The sequence below is a fragment of the Aspergillus neoniger genome, assembly GCF_003184625.1.
Source record: "Aspergillus neoniger CBS 115656 unplaced genomic scaffold BO87scaffold_1, whole genome shotgun sequence".
Classification (NCBI taxonomy): domain Eukaryota; kingdom Fungi; phylum Ascomycota; class Eurotiomycetes; order Eurotiales; family Aspergillaceae; genus Aspergillus; species Aspergillus neoniger.
Window position 1 is genome coordinate 890,858 of NW_020291129.1, and position 26,593 is coordinate 917,450.

At 51.3% G+C, this 26,593-nt stretch overlaps 10 protein-coding genes across 10 annotated transcripts; 8 read left to right on the forward strand and 2 right to left on the reverse strand.

Moving 5' to 3' along the window:
• Window positions 1–3,237: 3,237 nt before the first annotated feature.
• On the forward strand, window positions 3,238–5,370 carry BO87DRAFT_392432 (putative MFS peptide transporter; the record flags this gene model as incomplete). Its single annotated transcript, XM_025625010.1, has 7 exons — window positions 3,238–3,538; window positions 3,586–3,699; window positions 3,752–3,974; window positions 4,022–4,393; window positions 4,438–4,592; window positions 4,648–5,073; window positions 5,126–5,370. The coding sequence occupies 7 exons, from the start codon at window positions 3,238–3,240 to the stop codon at window positions 5,368–5,370; spliced, it is 1,836 nt and encodes a 611-aa protein (XP_025485247.1).
• A 405-nt stretch (window positions 5,371–5,775) lies between these two features.
• Window positions 5,776–6,975, forward strand: BO87DRAFT_420879 (NAD(P)/FAD-dependent oxidoreductase; the record flags this gene model as incomplete). The annotated part of the gene is made up of 1 exon (XM_025627029.1): window positions 5,776–6,975. The coding sequence occupies one exon, from the start codon at window positions 5,776–5,778 to the stop codon at window positions 6,973–6,975; it is 1,200 nt and encodes a 399-aa protein (XP_025485248.1).
• Window positions 6,976–7,264: 289 nt separating this feature from the next.
• Window positions 7,265–8,295, forward strand: BO87DRAFT_411723 (short-chain dehydrogenase/reductase SDR; the record flags this gene model as incomplete). The annotated part of the gene is made up of 3 exons (XM_025626458.1): window positions 7,265–7,560; window positions 7,644–7,769; window positions 7,830–8,295. 3 exons carry the CDS (start codon window positions 7,265–7,267, stop codon window positions 8,293–8,295), a joined length of 888 nt encoding a protein of 295 aa, XP_025485249.1.
• Window positions 8,296–8,605: 310 nt separating this feature from the next.
• BO87DRAFT_432398 (cytochrome P450) lies at window positions 8,606–10,302 on the forward strand. Its single transcript, XM_025627623.1, has one exon. The coding sequence runs from the start codon at window positions 8,686–8,688 to the stop codon at window positions 10,153–10,155; it is 1,470 nt and encodes a 489-aa protein (XP_025485250.1). The 5' UTR covers window positions 8,606–8,685; the 3' UTR covers window positions 10,156–10,302.
• Window positions 10,303–11,100: 798 nt separating this feature from the next.
• On the forward strand, window positions 11,101–12,692 carry BO87DRAFT_411725 (DUF1365 domain-containing protein; the record flags this gene model as incomplete). The annotated part of the gene is made up of 2 exons (XM_025626459.1): window positions 11,101–11,383; window positions 11,433–12,692. Exons 1-2 carry the CDS (start codon window positions 11,105–11,107, stop codon window positions 12,690–12,692), a joined length of 1,539 nt encoding a protein of 512 aa, XP_025485251.1. The 5' UTR covers window positions 11,101–11,104.
• Window positions 12,693–13,557: 865 nt separating this feature from the next.
• BO87DRAFT_402752 (NAD(P)/FAD-dependent oxidoreductase) lies at window positions 13,558–15,170 on the forward strand (the record flags this gene model as incomplete). The annotated part of the gene is made up of 4 exons (XM_025625708.1): window positions 13,558–13,595; window positions 13,644–13,843; window positions 13,888–14,272; window positions 14,321–15,170. The coding sequence occupies exons 1-4, from the start codon at window positions 13,585–13,587 to the stop codon at window positions 15,168–15,170; spliced, it is 1,446 nt and encodes a 481-aa protein (XP_025485252.1). The 5' UTR covers window positions 13,558–13,584.
• A 367-nt stretch (window positions 15,171–15,537) lies between these two features.
• BO87DRAFT_323680 (uncharacterized protein) lies at window positions 15,538–16,742 on the forward strand. The gene is made up of 2 exons (XM_025620041.1): window positions 15,538–15,826; window positions 15,877–16,742. The coding sequence occupies exons 1-2, from the start codon at window positions 15,625–15,627 to the stop codon at window positions 16,650–16,652; spliced, it is 978 nt and encodes a 325-aa protein (XP_025485253.1). The 5' UTR covers window positions 15,538–15,624; the 3' UTR covers window positions 16,653–16,742.
• A 246-nt stretch (window positions 16,743–16,988) lies between these two features.
• BO87DRAFT_402754 (sulfotransferase family protein) lies at window positions 16,989–17,975 on the reverse strand (the record flags this gene model as incomplete). The annotated part of the gene is made up of 2 exons (XM_025625709.1): window positions 17,804–17,975; window positions 16,989–17,713 (listed from the first exon to the last, which is right to left on the reverse strand). Exons 1-2 carry the CDS (start codon window positions 17,928–17,930, stop codon window positions 16,989–16,991), a joined length of 852 nt encoding a protein of 283 aa, XP_025485254.1. The 5' UTR covers window positions 17,931–17,975.
• A 693-nt stretch (window positions 17,976–18,668) lies between these two features.
• On the forward strand, window positions 18,669–20,014 carry BO87DRAFT_348011 (uncharacterized protein). Its single transcript, XM_025620953.1, has 2 exons — window positions 18,669–18,949; window positions 19,029–20,014. The coding sequence occupies exons 1-2, from the start codon at window positions 18,836–18,838 to the stop codon at window positions 19,887–19,889; spliced, it is 975 nt and encodes a 324-aa protein (XP_025485255.1). The 5' UTR covers window positions 18,669–18,835; the 3' UTR covers window positions 19,890–20,014.
• A 1,219-nt stretch (window positions 20,015–21,233) lies between these two features.
• Window positions 21,234–25,989, reverse strand: BO87DRAFT_323687 (ABC multidrug transporter). Its single transcript, XM_025620042.1, has 4 exons — window positions 25,247–25,989; window positions 25,140–25,198; window positions 23,723–25,088; window positions 21,234–23,671 (listed from the first exon to the last, which is right to left on the reverse strand). The coding sequence occupies exons 1-4, from the start codon at window positions 25,884–25,886 to the stop codon at window positions 21,315–21,317; spliced, it is 4,422 nt and encodes a 1,473-aa protein (XP_025485256.1). The 5' UTR covers window positions 25,887–25,989; the 3' UTR covers window positions 21,234–21,314.
• Between the last annotated feature and the right edge of the window lie 604 nt (window positions 25,990–26,593).

A 26,593-nucleotide genomic window follows, 5' to 3' on the forward strand; every position in this document is an offset into this window, starting at 1 on the left:
AGGGTCTGCCCAGGTCGTCTTCAGCAGCTCTTGCACAAGCGCCGTGTCGCCGCGTTCACTCGCCCAGGCTAAAAAGGTTCGTCGGGCCTTGGTCATTGGCTCCACACCATGCGTCGGTCCGAGAGCGGCAAGCCACTGCTGAAAGTCCTCTGGATGCTGCCCGTGTGACTCTCGTCTCTTACTATGGTTACTGATGACCCACCAGAGTGGAATCTGCCCCTCGTGGTCGTGGATATCGGCGCTAGCCCCGTGCGCAACCAGTGCGCGCACGGTATCCAAGTGCCAGTTTTCGGCCGCCCATGATAGCGGAGTCCGGCCCCGGCTGTCCTTGCTATCTGGATCTGCTCTGCCAGTGGATAGCAATAACTCCACGATGGTGCAGAGTCCTTGTCCCGCTGCACGTGATAACGGCGTACGACCACGGGAGTCTGCGATATCGGAGGAAACTCCCTTCATCAGAAGGAGGTCTACCATTTCGCGATCCCCACCTTTCACGGCCCAGTGGAGAGGTGTTTCGCCATGGTGGTCACCGAGATCGGGATTGGCACCTCTGTCCAGAAGATACTGCAACACATTATCACAACGGTTTCGCTCTTCTATGGACTGGGCCCGTGAAAAGCCACAGGATGCGGTCCATGAGAAAGCCGTCCGACCGGTCTGGTCTTGGACGTTGGGGGAAACGCCATAGAGGAGGGATTGAACCTCGGGAAGCAAGCCTCGGTGGGCGGCCCGCATAAGCTGGTCAACACGGTCATCGTCCAATTCCAAGTAGATGGCTGCAGGAGACTTCTCCATGCTTATGTACATTAGGTAGCATCAGCGGAAGAAGAGGTCTTCGTGGGATGAAGCGATGGAGTCAGCCTCAGCCTCGCGGTGGCGTTCCCCGCCGCTTATTGGTCGGAAGATCAGCATAGCGGCATGGCATCTAAGAGCCGTCCAGAAATTATATCTGGAGTCTGTAGGGCTGATACATGAGGGTACTTGGGAGAGTATGAAGTGACCAGACACTCTCCAAGTGTATCCGCTGCCTCTGTGACTACAGCTTAGGCCCGAGGGGAGGCGCTTGCTGGGGAAAGCACGCGTAATGCGTCCAAACTAGTTGACTAGCGCTTGTCCAATGCTGAGACTTAAGCATGGACTTCAGAGGTGAGATATCGGCAACTAACGTGCGTCGGCAGTCGGAATACTTCCGAATGCTAGACCATCATTTGGATGGCTTGAGAGTCAACAATATGAAGCTTAATCTTTTTTCCGCAGGAATCAGAACCGCGGAGTAAGGCGTGCTTTTCCCTGCAGAATACGAAATGTCGAGCCAACCCCACATATAAGTAAGGTTAAACTGCCCGTAGCAGCCGGCCCATGTGTTGTTCGTCAAACCCCCGCGTCAAGATTCTGAAGAAACATAGTGGTGGTGACCATGAGAATGCTATAGAGGATGGTGGTACACGTGAGCTAATATCTGCCCCAGGCCATAAACACGTGATGAGATCACAACAGCGGGATCTGGAGGGGAGACTAATCCAAACTGAGACTAGGTCAGGCGTTCATGAATGCTTGATAGGATTCCAGTACGTAAAGGTTTGAGAGGCCACGAGGGACGTGCCCATCCTGGCAGCATCCCCGAACCGTCTACAGCAGCTGCTCGAACCATCAGACCATTGGTGCAGCTATCAGTTCAGCTTGATTATTCCGGCTAGTTACGGAGTGAGATGCAGGTGGATAATCTAGGCGTAGTCTCGTTTGGACATTACTGCATCAGGGTGTGCGCAGCAGCAGTAGCAGCGGGCAAGTATATCCTCCAAAGGACGGAATCGGGCTGATAGCAGCGTGAGTCTATCCGGATAATTCTTTTCGGCCTCCACCCACTTGGCTTCGTCGAAGCTCCACTGCCAAGACCCGCATGGTCTTGGCATTGTATGATTATCAGATCTGATTGGTTGCGGCTGATGCCGTTATCAGTGCTGGCGGTGGTGTCATCTCCGACTTGCCTCTATCAGTTTCATATCTTTGACTCCCGATATCTCATTTTATTTCCGCTTCCTTCATCAGTAATATACCAGTCGTACTTTCCATGGTTCAGGTTAGTTTATCTTCTGAGACATCATCCGGACCAGTCAGAGCACGCAATGCTTGGCCCTCACTGGACCTCATCCATTGGCCAACTCGGTCCCTGATATTGCTTTTTTTCTCCATCCTTCCTGTTACGGTCCCCCCGAGCCAGCCTTATCCCCAGCTCTCTCGGTGACTCCGAGTCTCACTCCTTTCCAGCTCGCATACTTGCTTTTTACAAACCATCCTGCGTGGTTGGGAGGTGAGATAGAGTAGACGCCCCCCTACTCGCCGTGTCCACCTGCCACCCCTGTGCCTCTCCAGGAGAGACGCGTGGGAGTGCGGGGATTGTGGAAGATCCCACGGTTGGACATCCATCCGGCTGCATTAGCCACTTCACTTGCCGCGTTGGCGAGAAAGCTAGATAGACTAGTTTAGCCGGTGCCATCAGACATGACTAGTGGTCCCGTTCCTATTCAATCCGCCCTCAGATAGTCCGATAGCAGCGTCGCTTCCCACCGCGATGAATCCACGATGTTTAGTGGAAGCTAATCCTGCTCGTCCGCCACCATGCAGGGACTTGGACAAATGATCGCGCGTACTTCGGTCAACTCTCCCATATGGACGTTACCTCATTTGCCCACACTACTTCCCCCAGTTTCTTATCCACTCTGGACCACATGCCACTCGGACTGCAACGGCCATGTTTGCCACAGAAACATGGAACAGAGCAGGTCCGGATGCCAGCTTTGTGCGTTCTAGATGGACGCTAGAACCTCCCTGGATAAGCCTCCCCACTGCCTGGCCGCATAGGCAGCGGCGAAGAAGTGCACCAACCCATCGCGTGATACTGGCTGTCATGCAAAATAGATAGTGGCTACCATCCACATTGGGTCCCGATCTCCGACGCTGCACCGGTGGGAATTAGGCCTTGGCACTAGCCAGCTTCGAGGCATCTGGAGTAGTCTCCGCGCACTGATAGTGGCCCCGAAGCGAGCCTGTCGCAGCTTACCCAAATGCAACACCCAGCCGGCTCACTAGGTCGCTTGTCTCTCGGCTGCTTCTCGCCTCTCAGGCCTTATTAATCCCTTGCTCCCCAGGCTGATCCCCTTTTTTCTTGTGCGATCGTCTTTCCCATCCATTTTCCATCCCTCCAGTCAGACCCTGTCAGGGCCCGTGTTCGCCAAGATGAGTGATCCCGTTGGCGCAGACGATCTGGTCTATGTCGCACAGGCCCATGCTCCCCAAAAGGAGATCCAGGCAGTTGAAGAGAAGAAAGAGTCTCATCTCCCCATTAACGAGAAAGAAACCGCGGTGGTGTCGGCCGTGCCATATATCCACGATGTCCACGACGATGGGCGCGAGTACCCCACCGAGGAAGAGGAGCGGACACTACGTCGAGTCTCTGACACGGTCAGCTGGACCGCTTACACGGTCGCGTTTGTCGAGCTGTGCGAGCGCTTCTCATACTATGGAACAACTGCAGTTTGTATGTGTAGCAGGAGGTTGTTAAAAGCTGTGACTAACCCTGATTAGATGTCAACTTTATCCAGCAGCCTCTCCCCGCCGGCTCCACCACGGGTGCCGGGTACAGTGGACAGTCGGGTGCTCTGGGCCAGGGTGAACGGACCTCCACTGCATTGACTACCTGTAGGCCTCTTCGAACATCGTGAAAATGAAAGCTATGCTAACTGACTCTTAGTCAACACCTTCTGGTGCTACGTTATGCCCATCTTGGGTGCCTGGATTGCCGATGAATACTGGGGTCGTATGCGAACTATCCAAGTCTCCATTGGTTTTGCTATGCTTGGTCACATTGTCATCATCATCTCCTCTATTCCCCCGGTTATTGTACATGCGAACGGTGCATTGGCTTGCTTCGCTGTTGGTCTGGTGATTTTCGGTATTGGTGTGGGTGGATTCAAGTAGGTGCTGCCACTCCCCATTGAGGAGTCAAGCCTAACCGTCACAGATCCAACATCTCGCCCCTGATTGCCGAACAGTACAAGGAGACCAAGCTTTTCATTAAGACTATCCCCAAGACTGGAGAGCGTGTTATCGTCGATCCCGCACAGACCATTACTCGCATTTTCCTCTACTTCTACTTCATGATTAACGTCGGCTCCCTTATCGGCTCTGTGGCCATGGTGTACGCGGAGAAGTACGTGGGATACTGGCTGGCGTTCCTCTTGCCGACCATCATGTTCGGTATCTGTCCAATTGTCCTTTTCTTCTGCCGCAAGCGATACACTGTGACGCCCCCGACTGGATCAGTTGTGACCAAGGCCTTCCAGCTTTGGAGCCTGGCTCTCCGGGGCCAATGGTCCTGGAACCCTGTCACTTTGTAAGTCATTCCCAGATACTGCTGGGATTTTGCTAACGGATTAGCTACCACCGTTGCCAATCGACAGAATTCTGGGACAGCGTCAAGCCCAGTCGCCTTGCCAACAAGCCCAGTTGGATGACCTTTGATGACAATTGGGTCGAAGAAGTGCGTCGTGCCGTCAAGGCCTGTGCTGTCTTTGCCTGGTACCCTCTTTACTGTTAGTTCCCCATCTCGACCTGAAGCCATATGGCCATCCTAACTTATCTCCGCAGGGCTGGCCTATGGACAAATGACCAACAACCTGACCTCTCAGGCGGCCACCATGCAGCTGCACGGCGTACCTAACGATATCATCAACAACCTGGACCCCCTTGCCCTCATCATCTTCATCCCGATCATGGATCAGTTCGTCTACCCGGGTCTCCGCAAGATGGGCTTCCACTTCACCCCGATCAAGCGTATCTATGCTGGATACCTGCTGGCCTCCGCATCCATGATTGCCGCTGCTGTCACGCAATACTACATCTACAAGCTGAGCCCCTGTGGCAACCACCCCAGCACCTGCGACGAGGCCGCTCCCATCAACGTGTGGGTGCAGGCAGTGCCTTACGTGCTGATTGCCTTTTCGGAAATTTTCGCCTCCATTACTGGTTACGAGTATGCGTATACCAAGGCGCCGAAGAACATGAAGAGTTTGGGTAAGCCCTCTTTCCTGAATGTGTCAATTGAATTGTTACTAACAAGTACTAGTTCAATCTCTTTACCTCTTCATGAACGCCATTTCATCTGCTATCCAGCAGGGTCTTACCGCCCTGTCAACCGATCCCCTCTTGATCTGGAACTATGGGTTCGTCGCCGTGCTGGCTTTCGTCGGTGGAAATCTCTTCTTCCTCTGCAACTTGAAGCTTGATAAGGAGGAAGACGAGTTGAACAACATCGAGGAGTCGGCATATCTGGGACGCAACGCGGGCGAACCCGGAAAGATCGAGGCGTAGTGATCATGGTGTATGATTTATGGTGATGGATACACTGTATACTTAATGCATGAGTTATGCTATATTAATAATGTTGATGTCTGATATTATATGCTTTACATGTCACCTACTTTGCTCCACTGACAATACTTAACCGAATCTATACCATTGAAGTAAGTTATGACATCATTCCGTCCATTCGTCAATCTTCCGTCGGATGTGGATATGTTTGTCTCAACCCGACACTATATATAGCTTCCAAGACTTGCTAAATAGTACTAGTATACGAGGTGACTCAACAAGAACCCGCAAAGCACACGCGGCCAGGATCTTGGCTTCCGCCATGCCTCGACCCTTATATACTAACCATGTCCCAACTACTTACCTGCCAGCTACCAACGAAACATCGCAGCTACTACTACCACCATGCAATCTACCCAAGAACCCGCCGACATCGCCATCATCGGCGCCGGCATTGTCGGCTCGGCCCTAGCATACTACCTCTCCAACAACAACACAACCAAGAAAATCATCCTCCTTGAACGCTCCCTAACCCCCCTCAATGGCTCAACCGGCCACGCTCCCGGCTTCGTCGGCCAATACAACGACAGCGCCATCCTCACCCGCCTCGCCAGAGACACCGTGCAGGAGTACACCACGATCCCAGGCGGCTTTGACACCATCGGCGGGATCGAGCTGGCTACGAGCCAGACAGGCGCAGAGCGTCTCCAGCGCCGATATGATTCGGCCAGAGCAGCAGGCCTCCCTGCGGAACTCATCTCCCCGGAGGAAGCAGCCCGCATGGCCCCAGCCCTGATCAAGAAGGAGGATGTCACAAGTGCGTTGTACTTCGCCAGTGACGGTGCAGCAAATGCTACCTGTATCACGAGGTTCTATCAAGATGAAGCACGCGCTAGAGGCGTCGAGTGCATCGAAGCAGATATTACTGGTATTCATAAAGATGGTAATGGTCGCGTGGATGGCGTGAACACAGGTACAGCTGGATTCATCCCCGCTAAGACTGTCATCCTCGCTACGGGTATCTGGGCCCCTGAGCTTCTATCGGACATTAATACCCCTATCCCTATCGTCCCCGTCGCTCATCCATACATGTACGGGCCTTACCACGACCAGAAGAAGGTACCATCCCCATGGATCCGCTGGCCCGACCACCACGTCTATGCGCGCGACCACGGCCCTTTCTACGGCCTCGGCTCGTACAACCACGCTCCTGTCGCGCAGGAACCAAAGGGTACCGCCATCGGCGAGTGGATTTCTGAGTTTGACAACACTTTGAAACACGCGCTGGGATTCATCCCATCCGAAACAGGTCTCGCCCCCAGAGAAACATTCAATGGGATTTTCTCCATGACGCCGGACAACTTGCCCCTTGTGGGTGAGGTTCCTGGGTTAGAGGGCGTGTATCTGGCTGCTGCAGTGTGGGTTACGCATGCGGCAGGCACTGCGAGGTTTTTGTGTGATGTGTTGGAAGGGAAGGAGGTGGATGGGGAGATCAAGGAGGGGCTAGATCCGGGGAGGTTTGCGGGGAGGGATGGAGAGACACTTAAGGAGGTGGCGTTAGGGGGGTATAATGAGATTTATCGGGTTGGTGGTGCAGAGTTGTAACAATGGGGATAGTGTGTTGAGTGCAGATTACTTGGACCGGAGATATCGATGTTACTAGATGATGACAGATCCACATAAGCACCATAAATATACACCAACCATTCTCATTCGTGCTCGCAGATAACCTTCATGGATCCTTTCAAATTTCGTAGACGAATATCCCGAATACGGGGACTTAAGCGCTTAACTCCGGTGTCTCCGTTCAGCTACCAACATTTAAGGCATGTACCTTCTCCTCGCATTGTAGCTTTGTATCATACATCACTGTCAATTTTAAGATCTATACACCATGCGAACAGAGCCATACCAGACATGGCTCATCACCGGAGCCTCCTCAGGCCTAGGAAAGGCCATTGCCGCCGCGGCCCTCACTGCCAATCACAGGGTCATTGGCACGACGCGTGACATTGATGGAGCTGAGACTTCTTATCCTGAGTTCGCTTCCAATGGAGGGATCTGGGTATGTCTGAATCCTGCTCAGCATGGTTCGTATGAGCGGTTTTCGGAGGTAGCTGTCGAGTATAATGTGGATGTGTTGGTGAATAGTGCGGGGTATGCGTTTATTGGGGCGGTGGAGGATACAAGGTACGCTTTTCATTTTATTCCTTTCCATGATATATTTAATATCTACTTTGGTGTGTCAATGGCCGTGGCTAAGCCATCTCTAGTGAAGAAGAAGTCCGCGCCCAGATGGAAGTCAACTTCTACGGCCCCCTCCGGGCCGCGAGGGCTTGTCTGCCTATTATGCGTGACAAGGGGTCGGGACATATCATTCTAATTAGTAGTGGAGCTGGGTATGTCAATTCAATTTATCCCAAGAAATCATGCTTAACAACTTTGTTCTGAAAATATAGAATCATCGCCCGCCCCGCCCGCTCCACCTACGCCGCCAGCAAATTCGCCATCGAAGCGATCCACGAATCGCTCTCCCAGGAAGTGAAACCCTTCGGCATCAAAGTATTAATCGTCGAGCCCGGTGCATTCCGCACCCCATTCCCGGGCCGACAGGTCTTTCCTAGTGGACCTGGATTGGAGAGGGGATACAGTAATGTATACAAGTATACGCCGGTTGAGGAGATGATGGCGTTATCAAAGGATATGGGCTCGGCGACGAAGTGGATTAAGGGCGATCCTGAGAAAGCAGCGAGGGCTCTGGTTGTAGCTGTTGATAATGGATATGCGGGATATGGGTCTTTGAGGATGCCGTTGGGGAGGGATTGTGTGAGGGTGTTGGAGGAGAAGATTGCGGCGTTGCAGGCGGATTTGGAAGCTACTAGGGAGGTGGCGATGGGGACTGATGTTGATGTTGATGAGGAGTGAGGTGGGTTGAGGTGTGTATACAGTTCGAGAATATGTGGCTTGTTGTATCAAGAACTGGGGTGGGTTGAAATAAGGTGATGATACCTTCATAGGTTAGATTTATATCCTCTTGTTCAAGTCCGATAATAACACAATGTTGGTAGAAGATTAGCGACTGCTTGTTGAGCAGTAGCTAGAGTGCCCCCGAATTAGACAGTATCTAATCTAGCAACTCATCAATACTCAAGACTGGTTGCCTGCACTACGGATGCACCAATGCCTTCCGCGAACCCTAAATCATTAGTCCGGTTTAGCATGCATCCATGCATCCACCGTCATACTTAAACACCGTCTCCCTCGTATTCATCCCTCTTTTCAACAACTCCCTCCCCTCTCACAACTACAATAACGATGCTCTCTGTACTCCTCATCGCCATTCTCCCCATCATCTACCTCATCCACAAATACTTCACCGACCCCCTCTCTCGCGTCCCCAACGCTCACCCCCTCTCTCCATATACCACCAAATGGATAACCCACCATCGCAACCGCACCACCGAAGTGAAAGCCATCTACACCGCCCATCGCGCCCGCGGGCCCATAATCCGCCTTTCTCCCACCGAACTCAGCATCAATTCGCTTGAAGGCCTGCGGGCGATTTATACGCAGGGCGCGTTCGAAAAACATGCGTTTTATGCTGACACGTTTATAAACTTCCATACGCCAAATATGGTCGGTATGCTGGGAAATAAATCTCACGGGGAACAGAAGAGGTTGCTCAGTGGGATATATGCCAAGAGCTATCTGCTTAGGTCGGGGGATATTAGGGTTCTGGGAAAGGAGATTGTGGCTGGGAGGTTGGGGGATTTTTTGAGGAGGGTTGTTGCGAAGGGTGAGGTCGTCAATGTGTTGCCTGTTTTTCAGGCTGTGGGGATGGATTTCACCTCTGCGTTTGTGTTTGGAACGCAGGGTGAGACAAGATTCTTGGAGGATTTGGCTTCTTGGGGAGTGTGGTTAGGGCAGTATGAGGCTTTCAAGAGCATGAGCAAGGAGGATAGGTTTATGGGTTTTGTGGAGAGGTGGTGTTTGGGGTTGTGTGAGGGGGTTGGTCTTGGAAAAGGGAATGGAGGCCCGCTGACGCAGGCTGTGGTTTATGATCGGCTTTGGGAGGGATTGGAGGAAAAGAAAAAGGTATCTGGCGAGGATATAAATGTGAAGTTAGCTGTTGCGTCGGAGATATTGGATCATTTGGTGGCGGGGCATGAGACGACTGGTGTTACCATCACTTATATCATGTGGGAGCTGTCGAAAAGACCGGAGTTGCAGATGAGACTGAGAGAAGAACTGGCTACATTGTCTGGATTGTTGAGGTATACTGATGGGATGGAAAGAGAACTGCCTCCGTTGGCAGAGATTGATGCACTTCCGTTGCTGGATGCCATCGTCCGGGAAACTCTCCGACGACACGCACCGGCTCCGGCACCGTTATCCCGGGTGACTCCACCAGAGGGAGCATGGATACATGGGTATTATATCCCCGGCGGAGTACAGGTCAGTTCCTCTGCATACTCACTGCACCGGATTGAAGAGGTCTTTCCGTCTCCGGAGGGGTGGATTCCCATGCGTTGGATGGATGCGAAAGATGACAAGATCCATGACATGCGGCGCTTGTTCTATCCGTTCGGAACCGGCGGAAGGATGTGTCTGGGGAGCAATTTTGCATTTCTGGAGATTAAGCTGGTTATAGCGATGGTATATGCTAACTACTTGCCCGAGGTTGTGGATGATGAAGATATTGAGCAGCACTTGGAGTTCATTGCATTGCCAAAGGGGAGGAAGTTGATGGTGCGGTTTGTTCCCGTCGAGGGTAATACTGTCTAATATCGTCAGAGATGACAGAGGAAACCTTATCCCATCCTCGAAATTCTATATCCTGAGCCAGGTGATTAATAAAAGCTATGGACATACCTTCACCCCATGGCACCCAATCGCATATAGCCGCCTGTGCCGTTTCCAATGTTCACTGACCCAACCAATTCTGCAATGCGAGGTCGGAATCAATGTCTTCGGAGAAGCACACTCTACCAGCAATGGCCATGATAGTAGTTAAACCTTCTCTTATTGATAATTGTTATCGGACCACGATATATTCCATTTTGAGAGGGCTGAAATGGCCTCAGGCCCTCAACCCGTTGGACATATTGTTCCGTGATCCGGCAGAAGGAGAGACTCGCACCTGCCGATGAGAACAACGAATAGAATCCCCCTCACTCATCACATACCAACACTCCATTCACCTCAAAGTAGACAGACTTCAGTCATTGAATGGTTCTCAGTCACTTCCTGCTACTCAGGTGCTCCCTACGTCATGATTTTCACTAGACAGCAGCACGCAGTCATGTCAACCCACTTTGTGCAACAGTGATCAACTCCACATGATGAGCTGAGTTTCTTGTCAAAGTCTATTGGCAAATAACATTCAGATCTCTAGCAGACCGTGCACACAGATGATATCTGTTCTCTGAAGTCTGACACGCCGTCGCTGGTCGCATTCAGGTAGCCAAGGAACAGTAATCAGCACGCAGACAAGAATGGCAGCATACAAATTAGCTTCTTCAAACAAGGGGATACCACAGGTAGTAAGGTACCCATGCAGGTGAATATGTGCCGCCTGTCACGGCAGCAACGCCTTGCCTTTCACCATGGCAAGGAGCCGGCATGGCTATTGCGCAGGTGCAGTGCGTATTTATTCGTCAAATGCCGCCTAGACTGGCACTCTTATTAGTCCACCGCACGAATACCAACTATGCTATAGCCCGTCTCTTCCAACATGTCTACACTTCTTTCATTTTCAGATTTGCACGGGATGCCTGAGCCGATATTCTACCCCTGTCAGGTTCGACATACCAGGGTACATCCAGTTGTTCATTCATTCTCCTATCCCTATCTTTGGGTTGTGCTGCCTGTTCGGTGGCGGGGCAACAGTATCGAGAAATACAACTCGCCTGTCGTCGGCTCTGGATGGTTTACCGTGGATCCCGGTGATTACCTGGAAAGAGGCAACCATACTGGACTACACGGGAAGCTTCGTCACTATCTGCATAGTCAGGTAAAGCCGTCCGTCATCTGCGCGTGTGTCTCACTAATCTTCAACCTAGCGCCTCCGGGATGAAGAATACCCCTACGTCTTTCTTCTTACTGCTCCCAAAGTGCTAGGCCATGTCTTTAATCCCGTCTCTTTCTGGTATTTATATTCCATCAATAAAACCTTGGCCGCGGTTATCTTAGAGGTGAACAACAACTTTGGTGAGCGGCATATGTACTTGCTCCTATCGACTGGGTCAACTTCTGGGGACACTAGTGTTGCCGATCCTGCAGATCAGCCTTGCCATACATTGAACCGCTTCTCCAGCACCTGGTCGAAAGACTTTCATGTTTCACCGTTCAATCCCCGAGAGGGCATGGCATATACCCTAACCACCGCTGATCCCTTGCGGTGCGAAAGGCCGATCGACAGTCGGATCGTGCTAGTTGCCTCCAATCGGGTCCGACTCATTGCTTCTATCCGCGCTACGGGGCCGGCGATCCGCCCAGCTGCTCTCTCCGCCTACCAGCGATCCCAGCTGATCTTATCGTGGGGGTGGGTGGGGGCTTTAACGGAGCCACGCATCTATTTTCAGGCTGCAATGCTGCATGTGCAACGGAAATTACGGGTCTGGTCTCTGCCGGTGCCATTGGAGAAAACAATCAGTCGGCGCGCAAATCGACTCGAACGTTCGCTCGAATATTTTGTTAGGGGATACCTGCGGCATCGAGTGGAGAACACTGACGGATCATTTACCGTGCGGTATTCCGCTGCAGGACTGTTTGCCAACGACGCGGTCGAGATCATGCAATCACCCTCGGCGCGTGCAGTTTCGAGCAAATGCCCGGACAAAGCCGTTGGATTTCGGGTTCTACGGCCGGACTTCTACACCTCCTTCGTAGAGAGTCAAGCCTTGACCGCCGAAGAAGTCTTCAAGCTCTTGGCGGGACATGATTTCCTGCGCGTGTCGCGCATGAATGTGCTTCGGGATCTATTCTGTGATGAATCAGGCTCGTTTCCAGAACTTGCCAAACTCTCTAGACCCGGTTGTCTCGCTTTCCGAATCATCGCCTGGTTCCGAAAGGGGCGGCCCGCAGCGAGTGCTGGTCTGCGTTCTTTGTCCGCCCTGGACTACTACGTGCTGACCAGCTGTAGTCCTACTGAGCAGAGGCACTACGGGATGCAAGTGATGAAGTTGTTTCTTAGTCGCTACTTTGCCTTTGGGAACGTACCGATCTTTGAAGTTGAAGTTCTTGTCGCCCTCCTGGCTGTGGGGTGGGGTCTCCTGGCCACCCTTAGTCTGGTTTATTCTCCAGATGATACCACTGTCTGATCAATTCTTTGTCATATGGTGCGGTAGAGCAGTAGTTTATTGGTATTGATTCAACGCTACTGCCCAACAATTACTCCTGTAGCCACACATGGTCAAATGCAACCTGCTCACTTACTGAAAGTCTGGTACAATGAAAAAGCTATCGTAATTTACATCCCAAATCAGATTTCTCTGTGCGACCACGGATACTTTGATGATGCTATGGGCGGAGGAATCTCGGCGTATATTCGTGACCCTGCAGCTAGCTTTAGGGTAACTTAGTCACCTATCTCCTTAACGTCATCTTCGCCTTCTCCTCGATAGTTCGTCCAGTGGACACAAAATTGACGCATGCCCATTCCCGCAGTCTATCTTTCTTTGCGGGTTTCTAACGCCCCGACAAAATTACTGGCTTTACCATGAACCGGATGACCAGCCAACATTAACCCAAACTTTATCAACAAGTGTGACGCGAACCGGGAGCTTAACATCTCGCTCGGACTGCTCGGCATAGAACCCTAATCTGGTGGAATACCATGAAATGATCGGACTAGCCGCCAAATCCTGCTACAACATCAGCTGAACGTAACGGTCACACAAAGACCAGGGGTACGTGCTACGAAAACGTAACTCGGGCGGTGAATTCTGGGAAGTGAATGGTCGAAGTGATTTCTGTCTAGCTTGCAGGAGCATGGCAAGGGAATGAACACGTACGGTTTATCTGCATGCAGAGTGACAAAGCACGTCATGCTGTTACTTGAGTGAAGTAGCATCCGCTGCCAAGCAACAAGATCTTGGTCAATCTTTCTGTAGAGTATCAAGTTAGGACATAAATAGCCAGTAGCCAGCAGGAATCACGCTCATGATCTACAGAGTGTACACTGAATATCGTTAAGATCGCTCATTACACGACATGGAAGACAGGTGCTGTGCTCTATATACCATAGCTGAGTTTTGGCTAACATCATTTAGCAAGAAGATAGCCATCATTGGCAGCGGAGCGGCTGGCATGGCTGCCCTCTGGGCCCTTCACCAGCACTCCCCTCACCAGGTCTGCCTCTACGAGGCGGCTCCTCGTCTTGGAGGCCACATCAATACTGTAGAGTTCAAGAAGGGAGAAGATGGCGTCAATGTTGACACTGGATTTATTGTGCTCAACAATTCCACCTATCGTAAGTTTCCACTCTTCGACTTCAGACCTAGTCTAACGGAACAGCCAACTTCTTGAACTTCCTCAGAGCCATCAATGTCCCAACCACGCCCTCGGAAATGTCGTTTAGTGTTTCACGATTCTCCGATTCGGGGTCTTTTGAATGGGCAGGCTCCTCCTTGAGAAACCTTTTCGCTCAAAGAAGAAACCTGTTCTCCCTTTCGATGTGGCGGATGGTGTTCGACATGGTGAGGTTCAACCATTTCGCTCCTGACCTTCTCCGTCTCCCAGATGTGGACAATACTATGTCGATAGGCGAGTACCTCGAGAAGGAGGGATACTCGGCATTCTTCCGCGACAACTACCTAATCCCGTTGACGGCGTCGACGTGGAGCACGAGTCCGGACAAGTGCAACTTGCAATTCCCCGCCGTGACCCTCATCCGGTTTTTGTATGTTTTTATCTCTATATAACGTTGGTGCAGAGCTAATGCTATCAGATACAATCACAATCTGCTTAATACGCTCGGGCAGGGTCTCGAGTGGCTTGGCGTGACAAATGGCGCAAAGAGCTATATTGACACCATCATGGCCGGCTTTCCCTCAGAACGTGTCTTCCTCAACCAGCCTATAGTCTCTGTTGTGAATGAACCAGCCTCGGGCATGGTCAATATCACCACCGCCAACGGCACAACGGCCGCCTACGACCATGTCATCCTTGCTACGCCTGCACCCCAAGCACTCTCCCTAGTATCCAAAACAGCAACTCCGCTAGAGAAATCCATACTCTCGGCATTCGAAACAACTACCAACACCGCAGTCCTCCACTCTGACGAGGCCCTCCTTCCCCAAAACCGTCGAGTCTGGTCGACCTGGAACTATCTGAGCAACGGCGCGGCAGACCAGGTATGTGTTACGTATAACATGAACCGGGCGCAGGGGGTCTCGCATGCGAAATACGGGTCGGTGTTGGTGACGATGAATCCGCTGTCTATGCCGGATGAGCGCACGATCCAGGGAGTGTTTCAGTATGAGCATCCTCTGTTTACTCCGGCGGCGGTGCGGGCGCAGACCATGCTACCGACAATTCAGGGCACACGGGGGATCAGTTACGTGGGAGCGTGGACGATGTATGGGTTTCATGAGGATGCGTTTACGAGTGCGTTTGGGGTGGCCGGGGAGCTTGGGGCCAGACTCCCGTTTCCGGTTGCTGATAGTCGGTTGAGGGGGTGTGCAGTGAGGGAGGTTAGTTGGTTGGAATATGTCTTTAGAATGGTGTTGCAGGGTGTGCAGGGTTTGATAGTGTGGTTGGTGGGAGGGGGAGTGAAAGGAAAGCAGAAGGCGAGGTAGACTATTACACACTGTGATTATCATTCAGATCTTTGAATAGACAAGGTTTTTTCAGTGCTATTCTGGGTGTTGCAATACCTGTCACATTGAATATCCTCCGAGGTGATTATTCACGCAATCTCGTATCATCTGATGTACCCCTTGCATAATCTGTCTGACCGAATATGAGTATGATCTACGATGCCAAGATGTTTCTAGACATACCATCTCGTGTCCATATTAGGAATTCTAGATATGAGAGTATATCAGAACAATGCGCGGGTGAACCCTAAGTGAAGCAAGCACCGCATGGATCTCCCGGACTTTCTCCGATGGCTTCCCCACCCGCCAATCCATCATCAACTAAACAACCCCTCACGCTCTTTACCATCTCTCATTTCACTTATACCTGTAATCCCTACTCTTCACAAACAACACGACTCCCTCTCAACCATACCCCCACTGCCAAACAACCATGGCCGAATCCCTTCCCCAAACCTACGACGACCTCCCCGACAAGCGGCGCTACTGGCCCGCAGCCCCCAACTCCGCCGACGAGGGGCTGGGGATGCTCCGTCTCCTCACCCCAGAAGTCGTGGCCAACGCAGCACGCACCCAGATCCAGACTGGCGAGCGCGTATGCCTCAACTGGGATCTGGAGAAGCTGAACCCACCAGGTACTCCTCCTTCCACCCCCATCGTCTCTCACCAACTAACCAAAACACAGGCTTCGGCCGCAAACCCTTCGCCCACCAGGTAAAATGGGTCAGCGAAGGCCACGCCTTCGACGACGAGTACCACTTCAACCCACAGCAATCCTCCCAATGGGACGGCCTACGACACCACAACGCCCCAGCCCCAACACCCGACGACCCTGACCGCCGCGTCTTCTACGGCGGCACCACCTCCACCGAGATCCTCGACCCGTCCTCAGCTCGCATCGGCATAGCCCACTGGGCCAAGAAGGGCATCGCCGGCCGTGGCGTCCTCATCGACTACGCCTCCTACATCCAGCGAATCAAGGGCATCACAGTAAACGCCCTAACCCGGCACACCGTCTCCCTCGACGACGTCCTCACCATTGCAAAGGAATGCAACATCACTTTTCAACCGGGCGACATTCTCTTCCTGCGCGTTGGCCTCCCCACAACGTGGGATAACATGACCGATGACGAGAAAGTCAAGTACAGTCAACAGGAAATGCCTCAGCATGCAGGATTAGAGCAGAGTGAGCGCGTGGTGCGGTTCCTCTGGGACCAGCATTTCGCGGCTGTGGCGGGCGATGCGGTCAGCTTTGAGGTGTATCCGCCGGTAGAAAAGGAGTGGGATTTACATCATTTTCTGTTGGCCGGGTGGGGAGTGCCGGTTGGGGAGATGTTTGATCTGGAGGGGTTGAAGGAGGTATGTGAGAGGTTGGGCAGGTGGACGTTTTTTGTTAGTTCGAGTCCGTTGAATTGTAAGACGGGGGTGTCGAGTCCGCCGAATTGTATGGCTATCTTTTAGGTAGATCGTTGGAAGTTAGGTTGGTGGTTTTTGGGGCTGGGTGTTGAGTGGGAATGGAGTGCTCGTTTGGTCTGTATTCGGTGTATGTTGAGCATAATTGGATTATAGAATCAGACAGAGTATACAGTATTGTCATGGTTCGTCTGGGCCACAGTAACAGCATCTGCTCAGATAGTGATCACACAAACTACATGTGGAGAATACGTTCTCTTGGCTTTGGGGTTATTCAAGTTTCTTTGTATTGTTTTCTCTTCGTGTTGATTGTGTCAAAAGCTTCCCATTAGTGAACTACTCAATACAAATATAGCATCCAACACCACAGCCTAGTTAAAAACCCTACACCCCCATAGCCCTATAAACCAACGCCGCCACCACCACCGGCCCCAACACCCACAACCCAATCCTCCACCCCAACCTCACCATCCCCCTCCACATCACAATCTTCACCTTCTCATCCAACCGCTTCTTCTCATTCAAATGCGGAAACGGCACCTCAGGAACGGGCTTACCCAAAAACTCACACAACGGCTCCCACCCCTCACTTAACCTGAACTCCAACAACCTCTCAGGCGGCGTCAACCGTCTCACCAACTCATAATGCTCCTTATACTTTTCCCGACTGACACGCTTCGCATCCTCGGGTCCCTTAATCCCCAACCACCCCTCAAACGTCGACTTATGCACCTTGCCCAACGGGTGCGTGAACCACCGGTCAATAGTATATATGATGGTCACAATAGGATCATACGTGTTGGCAATCACGCCGTTCATCCAGCTCTGGTACCACGAGTCGATGTCTCTCTCTACTAGCACTACTTTGGCCTCCGGGTACGCGTTGAGCAACTCCTCAGAGAAGGCGATGGCCGGGGTGTCGGAGGATATGGCGGCGTAGTCGTGCAGCAGTTGATCGAATTCGGCTCGGCCGTAGAGGGGACCTGGTGCGTTGAAGAACTTTCGGTCGATGGCTTCTTGCCACATGGGGATGGTGCCGAATTTGTCCGACATTAGGTGGATGGAGTGCCAGCAGGGGAGGGAGAGGGTTTCGAGGGCGGAGCACATTGCTATTATTCCTTCTCTTAGTATGGGTTTGCCTTTGGGGATTATGGGGTGGGATGTTGATTTTGGGGTGTATAGTGCAACTAAATACTTACAGGCTGTGCCGGTGCGGTTGAATCCTAGGCAGAGGACTTCGAGTGGAACGGTGCGCTTCTTGCCTCGTGGAGATTCGCTGTTCACGGGGCGGAAGAGTTCGGGGTGGCGGTCTTGGGGGGTGGACATGGTGTTGATGTAGATATAGTATCAAGTAGGAGAGTATGATCTGCTGTATTTTGTTGATTGGTATGTGTAGTGAGAAGAATGATTGATTTTTGAGCTACAGTTCGCCTGGAGGTGTTGAAGATACATTTTATAGTCCTTTCATTCACTTGTGTCATACTAGCGCTTATTTGTCGGCAGTTGGAGGAGTGCATTGATTGGCTTGCTCGTTCATGCATTTAGTCTCATTCACTAGCTCGTTAGCGCTTAGTTGGCTGCTTAGTTAGCTGGGGCAAGTTGTATACTGTTGTGGGCAGTGGTAGATGCAAACATTTAGCTGCAATACAGTGAGAGGCTACTTTTAGTTTGGTGATAAATAGATATAGTCTGAGAGAGAAGTGATATCTCACGAATATCATCACACTGCAACAGGAGTATGATTCCTTAAAAGTGGATATCCACGAGGCAGCTAATCAACACTATACCGATTCGTGTAATTCAGATGTAGGCTCTCACTGCGACAAATGTAAATAATCGATTGTAAGCTGATATATACAGAGTGATTTTACCACAAAATACTTCATATATAGTGTCAAATAACATCTACACTTCAGTAATAGACCTTCCAAGATAAGCAAGGGCTAATCACCTGCGATAAGATAACTCCGACGGAGGTACCAAGTACCGAGGTAGTTTTTCCGAGATCGCCCCAAGATTGAGTCTCCGGCTTACTTCTTACAAACAAACAACTCTCTCCTTGATCCAGTCTCCTCTTAAACTTATGCAGGATCCCACTCGTTCATTCTCTTCCTGTTCTCATCTCCTTCTCCATATTAAAGTCCGGGGAATCCCCGTTCCCACTGTACATCCATCTACATCTACATAATCCATAATACATAATAATCATCATCATCATCATCATCATCATCATGGCCGACCTCTCCACCCTCCGCGAAGTCATCCTCCCCACACTCTTCTCCTGGAAATCCCTCGCCATTGTCCTCGCATTGCTCAATCTCAAGAACATTCCTTTCTCGTGGCACGTACGTATCCCCTCACCCTCTCCCACCCATACATACCAAATACTAACAAAAGCTAACAAAAGCTAATAAATACTAATAGATCCGCCTCCTAACCCACCTCCTCCTCAACCTCCGCCGCTCCCCGACCTCCCCACCCTTCCCAACCTGTCCCCCATCTCCAACCCTCACCAGCAAGAACCAGAAGAAGAACATCCAAACCCACCCGATCTTCCACCCGCACACACTCACCACCCGCACCTCCGTCTGGGAAACCGACTACAACTTCCACAAATCCAACAGCACGTATTTCTCCGATCTGGACATCTCCCGCACAGCCATCGTGACGAGGCTCTACACACCGGGTTTAGCGCTCGTGAGCTTGGAATTTGACCACGAGTTGAAGAACGGGAAGGATGAGAATGCGAAAGTCAATGTGGGGAAGAAGGTGTATGTCGCGCTGGGATCGACCTTTACTAGCTTTAAGAGGGAGATTGGGCCGTTGCAGAGGTATCGCGTGATGAGTCGCGTGGTAGGTTGGGATCGGAAGTGGGTTTATGTGTTGTCTGCTTTTGTGGGGATGAATTCGGGGGATGGGAAGAATGGGGGGAAGGCGAATGGAAAGGTGTTTGCTACGGCGGTGAGTAAGTATGTGGTAAAGAAGGGGTGGGTTACTGTCCCGCCGGAGAGGGTGTTGAGGGCGAGTGGGATGTTGCCGGAGAGGAGTGTTGGTGATGGGGAGGGTGAGGATGGAGTGGTGGTTGAGGAGGAGGAAGAGGGGACGGTGGAGGGGATTGTGGAGGGGGTGGGGGAGGTGTTGAGTAAGGATCAGGATGATCATGCTACAGGACAAGGGGTATCAGATTGGACGTGGGAGATGATCGAAGAGGAGAGGGTTAGAGGGATGAAGATTGTCGAGGGCTATGTGGGGTTGGATGAGAAGTTGTTGGCCGAGTGGGAATAGATTATACCTCCTATCCACATCTGCGTTTACATTGCTTTATCTCGGGTTATTTATATATAGATACCGCCTAAGATGGATAGATGATATATAGATAAGATAGTTCATCGTTAATGATCAGTCACGTCATGCACATCATAAACCCTGCTCCATCGTCCCCAACCTCCCTCAAAGCACTGTTCACTCAATCAACCGCAAAGCTGATTCTGAAGATCGATTCCAGCTACACACACCACCCATCAGCCAAATTCACATTATATATACTTTACTTCAAGGGGGGGGATCATACTCTGCACCTCATCCCCACACCCACTATTATTCAAACAATCCACCACACCCTGCTGGAAACCGGTATTGGTGCAATAGCAGTTAATATCACCATCGCCACAGATTGTGCTCGACTCCACGCAGTTGCCCTGATATCATTAGCAACTCTACACCGAATTCCATATCATTCATTTCCATGACAAGGTCCGGGAATAACAACATACAAGACAATCCGGGATACTCTGCGCCGCGGCGAACGAGAGAATAGTCGCGATAGGGAAAAGGATGGAGAACTTCATTGTGACAGGAGCAAGCAAGCATATAGTAAGTATCTTGGAGGGATAGGATACGAAGGAGACGAAGTGTCGTGCTACCACGAGGAAGTTAGGTGATTTATACTTCCCCTCGACCCTCAATTCATCAGGACTATGATATAATGAGGACTATTTCGTACGTGCTAGGGATGATCTCCTTGCGTGTGTGTGTGGGGTAGATCGCATGAATGATATTCAGTGCAAGGGAATATGTGTAGTATAGAAGATCGGTTGGCCGTGTATATGTGTGTCATGATGATCTTTATTTCGGATAGTTACTACTCTATGTTGATGCAGTATATCTAGCCCGGATTGTGCATCACTACTTAGTACTGTGTATATACATGGATGTGTTAAGGTAAGAGGGTGTCATACAAAGGTCGGTGTGATACATGGTATGTAGTATGTGACATCATGGCATGTTTCATACCTCCCCATGTAGAATATCACAAAGGGACTATGGATACGTCGTGACTCTTCATTCCATGAGTAACTATCGTATCTGCAAGGGGTTGCCATCCCGGGTGTTCAGACGCCACCTTCACGAGGCAGCCACTGCGGTCAATGTGAGACATGCGTCAGTCCTTGCAGGTTGGGTCAACTTCTTCAGTTTCTCTGTACGATGGAGCTTGTTGGTGGTAGATATTCGACGCGTAATCGATGGAAAGAGATGAGTAACTTGAGACATGATCGTAAAATTCTAAAATCTATTATGACTGTATCTCTAATCTCAATATATCAACAAGAAATGCACCTATATACGCATCCAAACACTCAAAATATAGACAATGTAGAAAAAGAAGGAGAAAACCAAGTCAAGAAGCAAGGAAAAAATCTATGGCAAGCATCACTGCTTCCGCCACTTCTTCACCCGGAACAAATAATAAAACGCCGCCGCCGCCGCAATCTGCACAACAACATACACCCAAAAGATACCAAAGTTCCTCCACTTATCACTTGCCACAATGCCCGACATACTAATATACGCATCCGCCGTGCTCACAGAGCAGTACTCACACCCCGTTGTAGCATTCGGGTTCAGCAGATTCCCCCCAGCAAGCTCCGCATACTGTCCCAGATACTCGCCGCAGGATTGACCTGTCGGGGGGTCAAGAACCGACAACTCCGACGATGAACACACCACCTCCCTTCCTGAGACTTGTGTAGACACCATGGCCGATGCCCAGTATGTGAACGGGGATGCGCGGTACATGAAGATCCAAAAGCCCGGGAGAGCGGAAGGCGACTGCATGATACCGCAAAAGGTCAAGGACATGGCGAAGAGGAGAGTGACGACGGCACTGGCTGTGACGGTATCGGGCATTGCAGCGATTATCATGTGTGCGAAGGTACTGGTGTAGATGAATAATTCGATGCAGAGGATGAGCACGGTGGCTTGTCGGGCGGAGCTTTGAATGCCTACTACCGGGAAGTAGTAGCAGGCGAACACGATGATGCCGAGAACGATTTGGTACGGTATTTCGACGATGATGTTGGCCATTAGGAATGCTTTCCAACTGTATGCCTTGCTGGGACGTTCGCGGACTTCGTAGAGGTCCCGTTGAGTGATGAAAAGAGGCATGATCTGCTGTACAAGGGAGGGGAAGATAGAGCACAGCATGAAGATCGAATAGATAACCGTCTGTAATCCTTGGAGAGAGGATTTGGCGTGGTAGAAAGAGAACCCGATGAAAAGGCCGCCAAACACGCCCAGGCCCCATTTCGCCAGCACGTACGAGGGCATGCGCCAGTATTGCTGGAATACTCGGTAGGTGACTTGGTACAACTGGAACCAGAATGGCATAGCAAACTCAGTATGGCTCCATTCAGAGTCCTCTTCGACAGGTGCGTTCTCCTTCTCGGCATGGATGCGATCGATCTCCACTTGGACATCTTGACTCTCGCTGCTTTGTTTCCATACATCGAACCAGTTCTCTCCTTTAGCATTGGAGCCGTTGTTGACCATCTCGAGCATGTACTCGGCCGGGTTCTCGTCCTCTCCGCAAGGGCGTGGAGCGTCATGGGTCTCAAAGTAATCGAGAAGTGTGCGCGAGTTCTCTCCCACTGGTCCGAAGTAGACAGTCTTACCGCCGCGAGCAAGGAATAACAGCCGATCGAATTGTTGGAACAAAACGGCGCTAGGCTGGTGGATCGTACAGAGAACCGCCTGACCATGGTCGGCTAAGCGGCGCAAAAAGGCACAGATAGCCCAAGAACTCTGAGAATCTAGACCACTTGTAGGCTCGTCTAAGAAGAGGAGAAGTTTTGGTCGTGCAGCCAACTCGACACCGATGGTTAGCAGCTTGCGTTGCTCAACGTTCAAGCCTTCTCCCGGAACTCCGACTACTGCTTCAGCAAAGTCCTCCATCTTCAGCATAGAGATCACTTCTTCGACATAGTCGTACTTTTCCTTGAGCGAGACATTCGGCGGCTGGCGAAGCAGAGCACTGAACTGCAGTGATTCCCGAACAGTGGCTGTCTGAAGATGGAGATCCTGTTGCTGAACATACCCGGTCTTTCGCTGGAAGCTAGCATCCAGCCCTTTGCCGTTGACGAACATGTCGCCGGTGATCACACCCATGGTGGTACGGTGAGCCAGAACATCAAGAAGGGTTGTCTTTCCTGCTCCACTGACGCCCATGAGTGCAGTGAGGGTTCCAGGCTTGACCCAGCCCGACACATGGTCCAAAAGCCGTCTGGTCTCTCCCTTAATGTCGACATCATAACACACATCGCGCCAGGTAAAAATGTCCTGTTGCGGAGCGAGTCCTCCGAGGTTCTCTGATTTTCCCGTGCCAGTCGGCTTGATGGTACTCAGCTCAACTCCATTCTCAACATCAGCAGACTTTGGGCCCGTAGTACGCGACAAGGCGCGCTTCTGGCTGCGGTGAAAGACCAATACCTCGGCTGTGCTGGTGGTGGATGAGTTCAGCTCCGTAGCCGCGAAGTAGATCGCCATGAATGCGATCAAAAAAGCAATCAATATCCCAAAGTTGCGCCACACGTGGCTGTAGTAGTACCTGAAATTGACGGCGATGTAACGATCTCCACTGACGAGCTTCTCGCCGGCAGTTGATCCGGACGTGGAACAAACGAAGGAAGACCCATTCATGTCAGCGTATGACGGAATAAATGAAGAGCAGGGAAATTCGCGACCGTGGAACTCGTTGGCGACAAGTATTTCAAATGCGTAGTAGATCGGATCTAGCAAGTCAGCAAGAGTCAACTAGGAAACAAAAGGAACATGAGACATACTGATGTAATGAATCCATTCGAACCAGGGATGCATTGAAGGAACGGGCAGCACAAATCCAGTATAGACGACCAAAGCCAGGATCAAAACTCCTGCCAGCGACATGGCCTGGGAGATGGTTTTCGTGACCGCCGCCATAGTTCGGAAGACCGCGCTCATGACAAACATAACAATGAAGGAGATCAGGAAGTAGATAAAGAACTGGGCCGGTTCGCGTCGGAGATTGACCATAAAGTAAAGGATAACGTTGAACGCGACTGCGAGAGCGAACTTTACCGGTATGTCGCTCACAACACCCGCAATAGCCTCTGTTGCTGGATGGTAGAAAGCATAGGAAGCTTGCTTTTCCACAATCGGTCGCTGGGCGTAGAGTGTGTTAATCTCAGACATAGCTGCCAGTGCATTTAAAAGGACGGCGAAGAAGAGCGCCGCCCCTTTAGAAGTGAAAGAAGCAGTGTCATTGGGGGCGTTGTAGTAAACCGAGCCGATGATCAGGGCCATGATGATCTGTCCACAGACCGTTGATACAGTGGTCTGGATATCCATCCATAGCCGTTGATAAGCACGTTTAGTATTCAACTTAATCTGCATGGGTACGCTCAACAGAAATGGCGACTTGGGTCGCGTGTGTTTAGCCTGCACGGCCCGCTTGCGCTCGTGAAACTCTGTATCGGTAACGTTGTTGCCATGCAAAGGATACTCTTTTTCATACGAAGCAACCTCGGTAAGCGTTTTCTGGTACTCGGGTGACTGACGCCAATAGGCTTCAAAGTCGTCAGGAGTGCGAGGAACACGGCTCTCCATGCCTGCACGTGGCCGGCGTTCCTGGGGGTTGGTAACAGAGGTCAGAAAATCGCCTGTGGTTTGTCTCGGGGGACACTCCCAGCCCTGTCGCTCAAAGAAGGCTTTTGCCTCCGAAGTAGGTCCAAAATAAATTTGGCGGCCCTCGTAGAGTACCGACACCTTATCGAAGATGTCATAGATGCTCTGGCTCGCTTGGTAGATGGCAACTGCATGAGCTGAGCCTGTCAGATCAGCCATCAATCGCAGAGCCTCGACGAATTTCAGCGCCGTGGCCGAGTCGAGACCACGGGTCGAGTTATCCCATGCCGCCAAAGGTGCTGCGGCCAAAGTCATCTCGGCAATGCTAACACGCTTGCGCTCTCCTCCTGAGACACCCCTGATAAACTCATTTCCAACCTTGGTGTTGTACGTGTGGCTCAGCCCGAAGACAGCCATGACTACCTTAGTGATATGCTTCGCGTGTTCGTCTCGAGATAACCCTTTGATACGACGCTGTGGGGTGCGCATAGCGGCGGCGAATTCGAGAGTCTGGCCAACGGTGAGGTGAGGGAAGTGCTTGTCCACCTATAACATAATTAGTGCGTGTAATACTAGCTCACGACAGCATAGACATACCTCTTGGTTGTAGACCACTTCACCTTTAAACTCCTTGATCATCTGATGTTGAGGGATGCCTGTATCATGTCAGTAGAAACACATGTAGATAATAAGAGTGTCGTTACCATTGTAATGTATCACGCTGTCATCATTGACAGTCAACCCCTCAAGTTCACCACAAAGTGACTTCAGAAAAGTACTGCAGCCCGCACCGGGGCGACCAAGCACCAGAAGAAGCTCTCCACTCTTCAACACACCATTGAACTCATTTAAAATCCGCTTGGGCGGGGAATGACGATTCTGAAGTGCCTCGCCAATGCGAAAAGGGGTAGTGAAGGTCGATGCGACAGTATCCTGGAATTGAACGGCCGCGCCAGTCCCTGAGATGGAAAGGTTCTTGAACACGATGCCTGGTCGAAGATCGAGAGCACCCTCTCGACGAAACTCACCGAGACCATATGCGAGCCACTTTCCGAGATCGAACTTGTCCGTCTGGGGGTCAAGACAGGGGTCATCCTCTCGGATTGTGCCCATAGTATCTGGACGACCAGAGACGGCTGTATGCTGGGTATAGACGCTCGAACGCCGTCTCATGGACTCATGAGTCGCAATCCGAACTAGATTCTGTCTCTCCTCGGGACCAATGAGGGCCACAGAGGGGTGGGAAGGGTCTTCTTCATTATGCGTATGCTGTGTGTTAGGTGTGTTTTGGCGTAATAGGTGGTCCTCGTCCTGGGACCAGGGCCCGGTCTGATCGGGAGCCATGTCGTAGACGCTAGCCAGCTGTCAAACGGCAGCGATCACGGAGGAATAAAGAGGGATGCGATGATTTTTCTCGTTGTTGTTCTAAAAGGAAAACCGTGCTCACGCCCCAGTCATATATATGACAACCTCGCATTCCCCTGGCCGGTATATCGGTCCCCAGGGGGGCCGATGTGGCTTCCATGGTTCAAGATACAGAGCTTGAGTATACATCATGCCAAGTCGATCTAGGCTGTGCGTATACTCGGATGCGGATATTGGCATGGACCGGTAAATTTGTGGAGCAGGGATCCAGCCTACTAGCTGGCCATCGGATCTCGCAAGAATAGATGCCGTTGAGGGTGCCTGAAGCACGCCCACCAATGAACGTGGGCCATTGTGGGATGTGTCAGCGGATCTGTGTCTTCAGGGGACCCGATCAGCCACGTTGATCCACAATCCACTTGTGGATGAAATGCAAATCCAGGTGGTCCGGCTTCCGAATTGAGCGGATATCGGGGTCTCTGCCTGCTTAACAGCGCTGACTAAGTATCTCCGCTGACTGTGCATTGACTGCCTCAGGCTGGCACGGACCGGATCGTCCAGACTATCGGATGTTAAACTTCGCAGAGGCCGAGCATTAGTTAAAACAGGAGTTCAGGACTTCAGTATCCGGATAATGCTGTCGGCAGATCTAGATGGATCTGCAACGGTTTACAGTCATGTGAGTA

Coding starts and splice junctions, on each gene's coding strand:
- BO87DRAFT_432398 (XM_025627623.1), top strand. CDS start 8,686: ATGCTCTCTGTACTCCTCATCGCCATTCTCCCCATCATCTACCTCATC.
- BO87DRAFT_323680 (XM_025620041.1), top strand. CDS start 15,625: ATGGCCGAATCCCTTCCCCAAACCTACGACGACCTCCCCGACAAGCGG. Junction 15,827..15,876: donor GGAGAAGCTGAACCCACCAG/GTACTCCTCCTT, acceptor ACCAAAACACAG/GCTTCGGCCGCAAACCCTTC.
- BO87DRAFT_348011 (XM_025620953.1), top strand. CDS start 18,836: ATGGCCGACCTCTCCACCCTCCGCGAAGTCATCCTCCCCACACTCTTC. Junction 18,950..19,028: donor ACATTCCTTTCTCGTGGCAC/GTACGTATCCCC, acceptor AAATACTAATAG/ATCCGCCTCCTAACCCACCT.
- BO87DRAFT_323687 (XM_025620042.1), bottom strand. CDS start 25,886: ATGGCTCCCGATCAGACCGGGCCCTGGTCCCAGGACGAGGACCACCTA. Junction 25,199..25,246: donor CAGCGTGATACATTACAATG/GTAACGACACTC, acceptor GACATGATACAG/GCATCCCTCAACATCAGATG. Junction 23,672..23,722: donor CGAATGGATTCATTACATCA/GTATGTCTCATG, acceptor CTGACTTGCTAG/ATCCGATCTACTACGCATTT.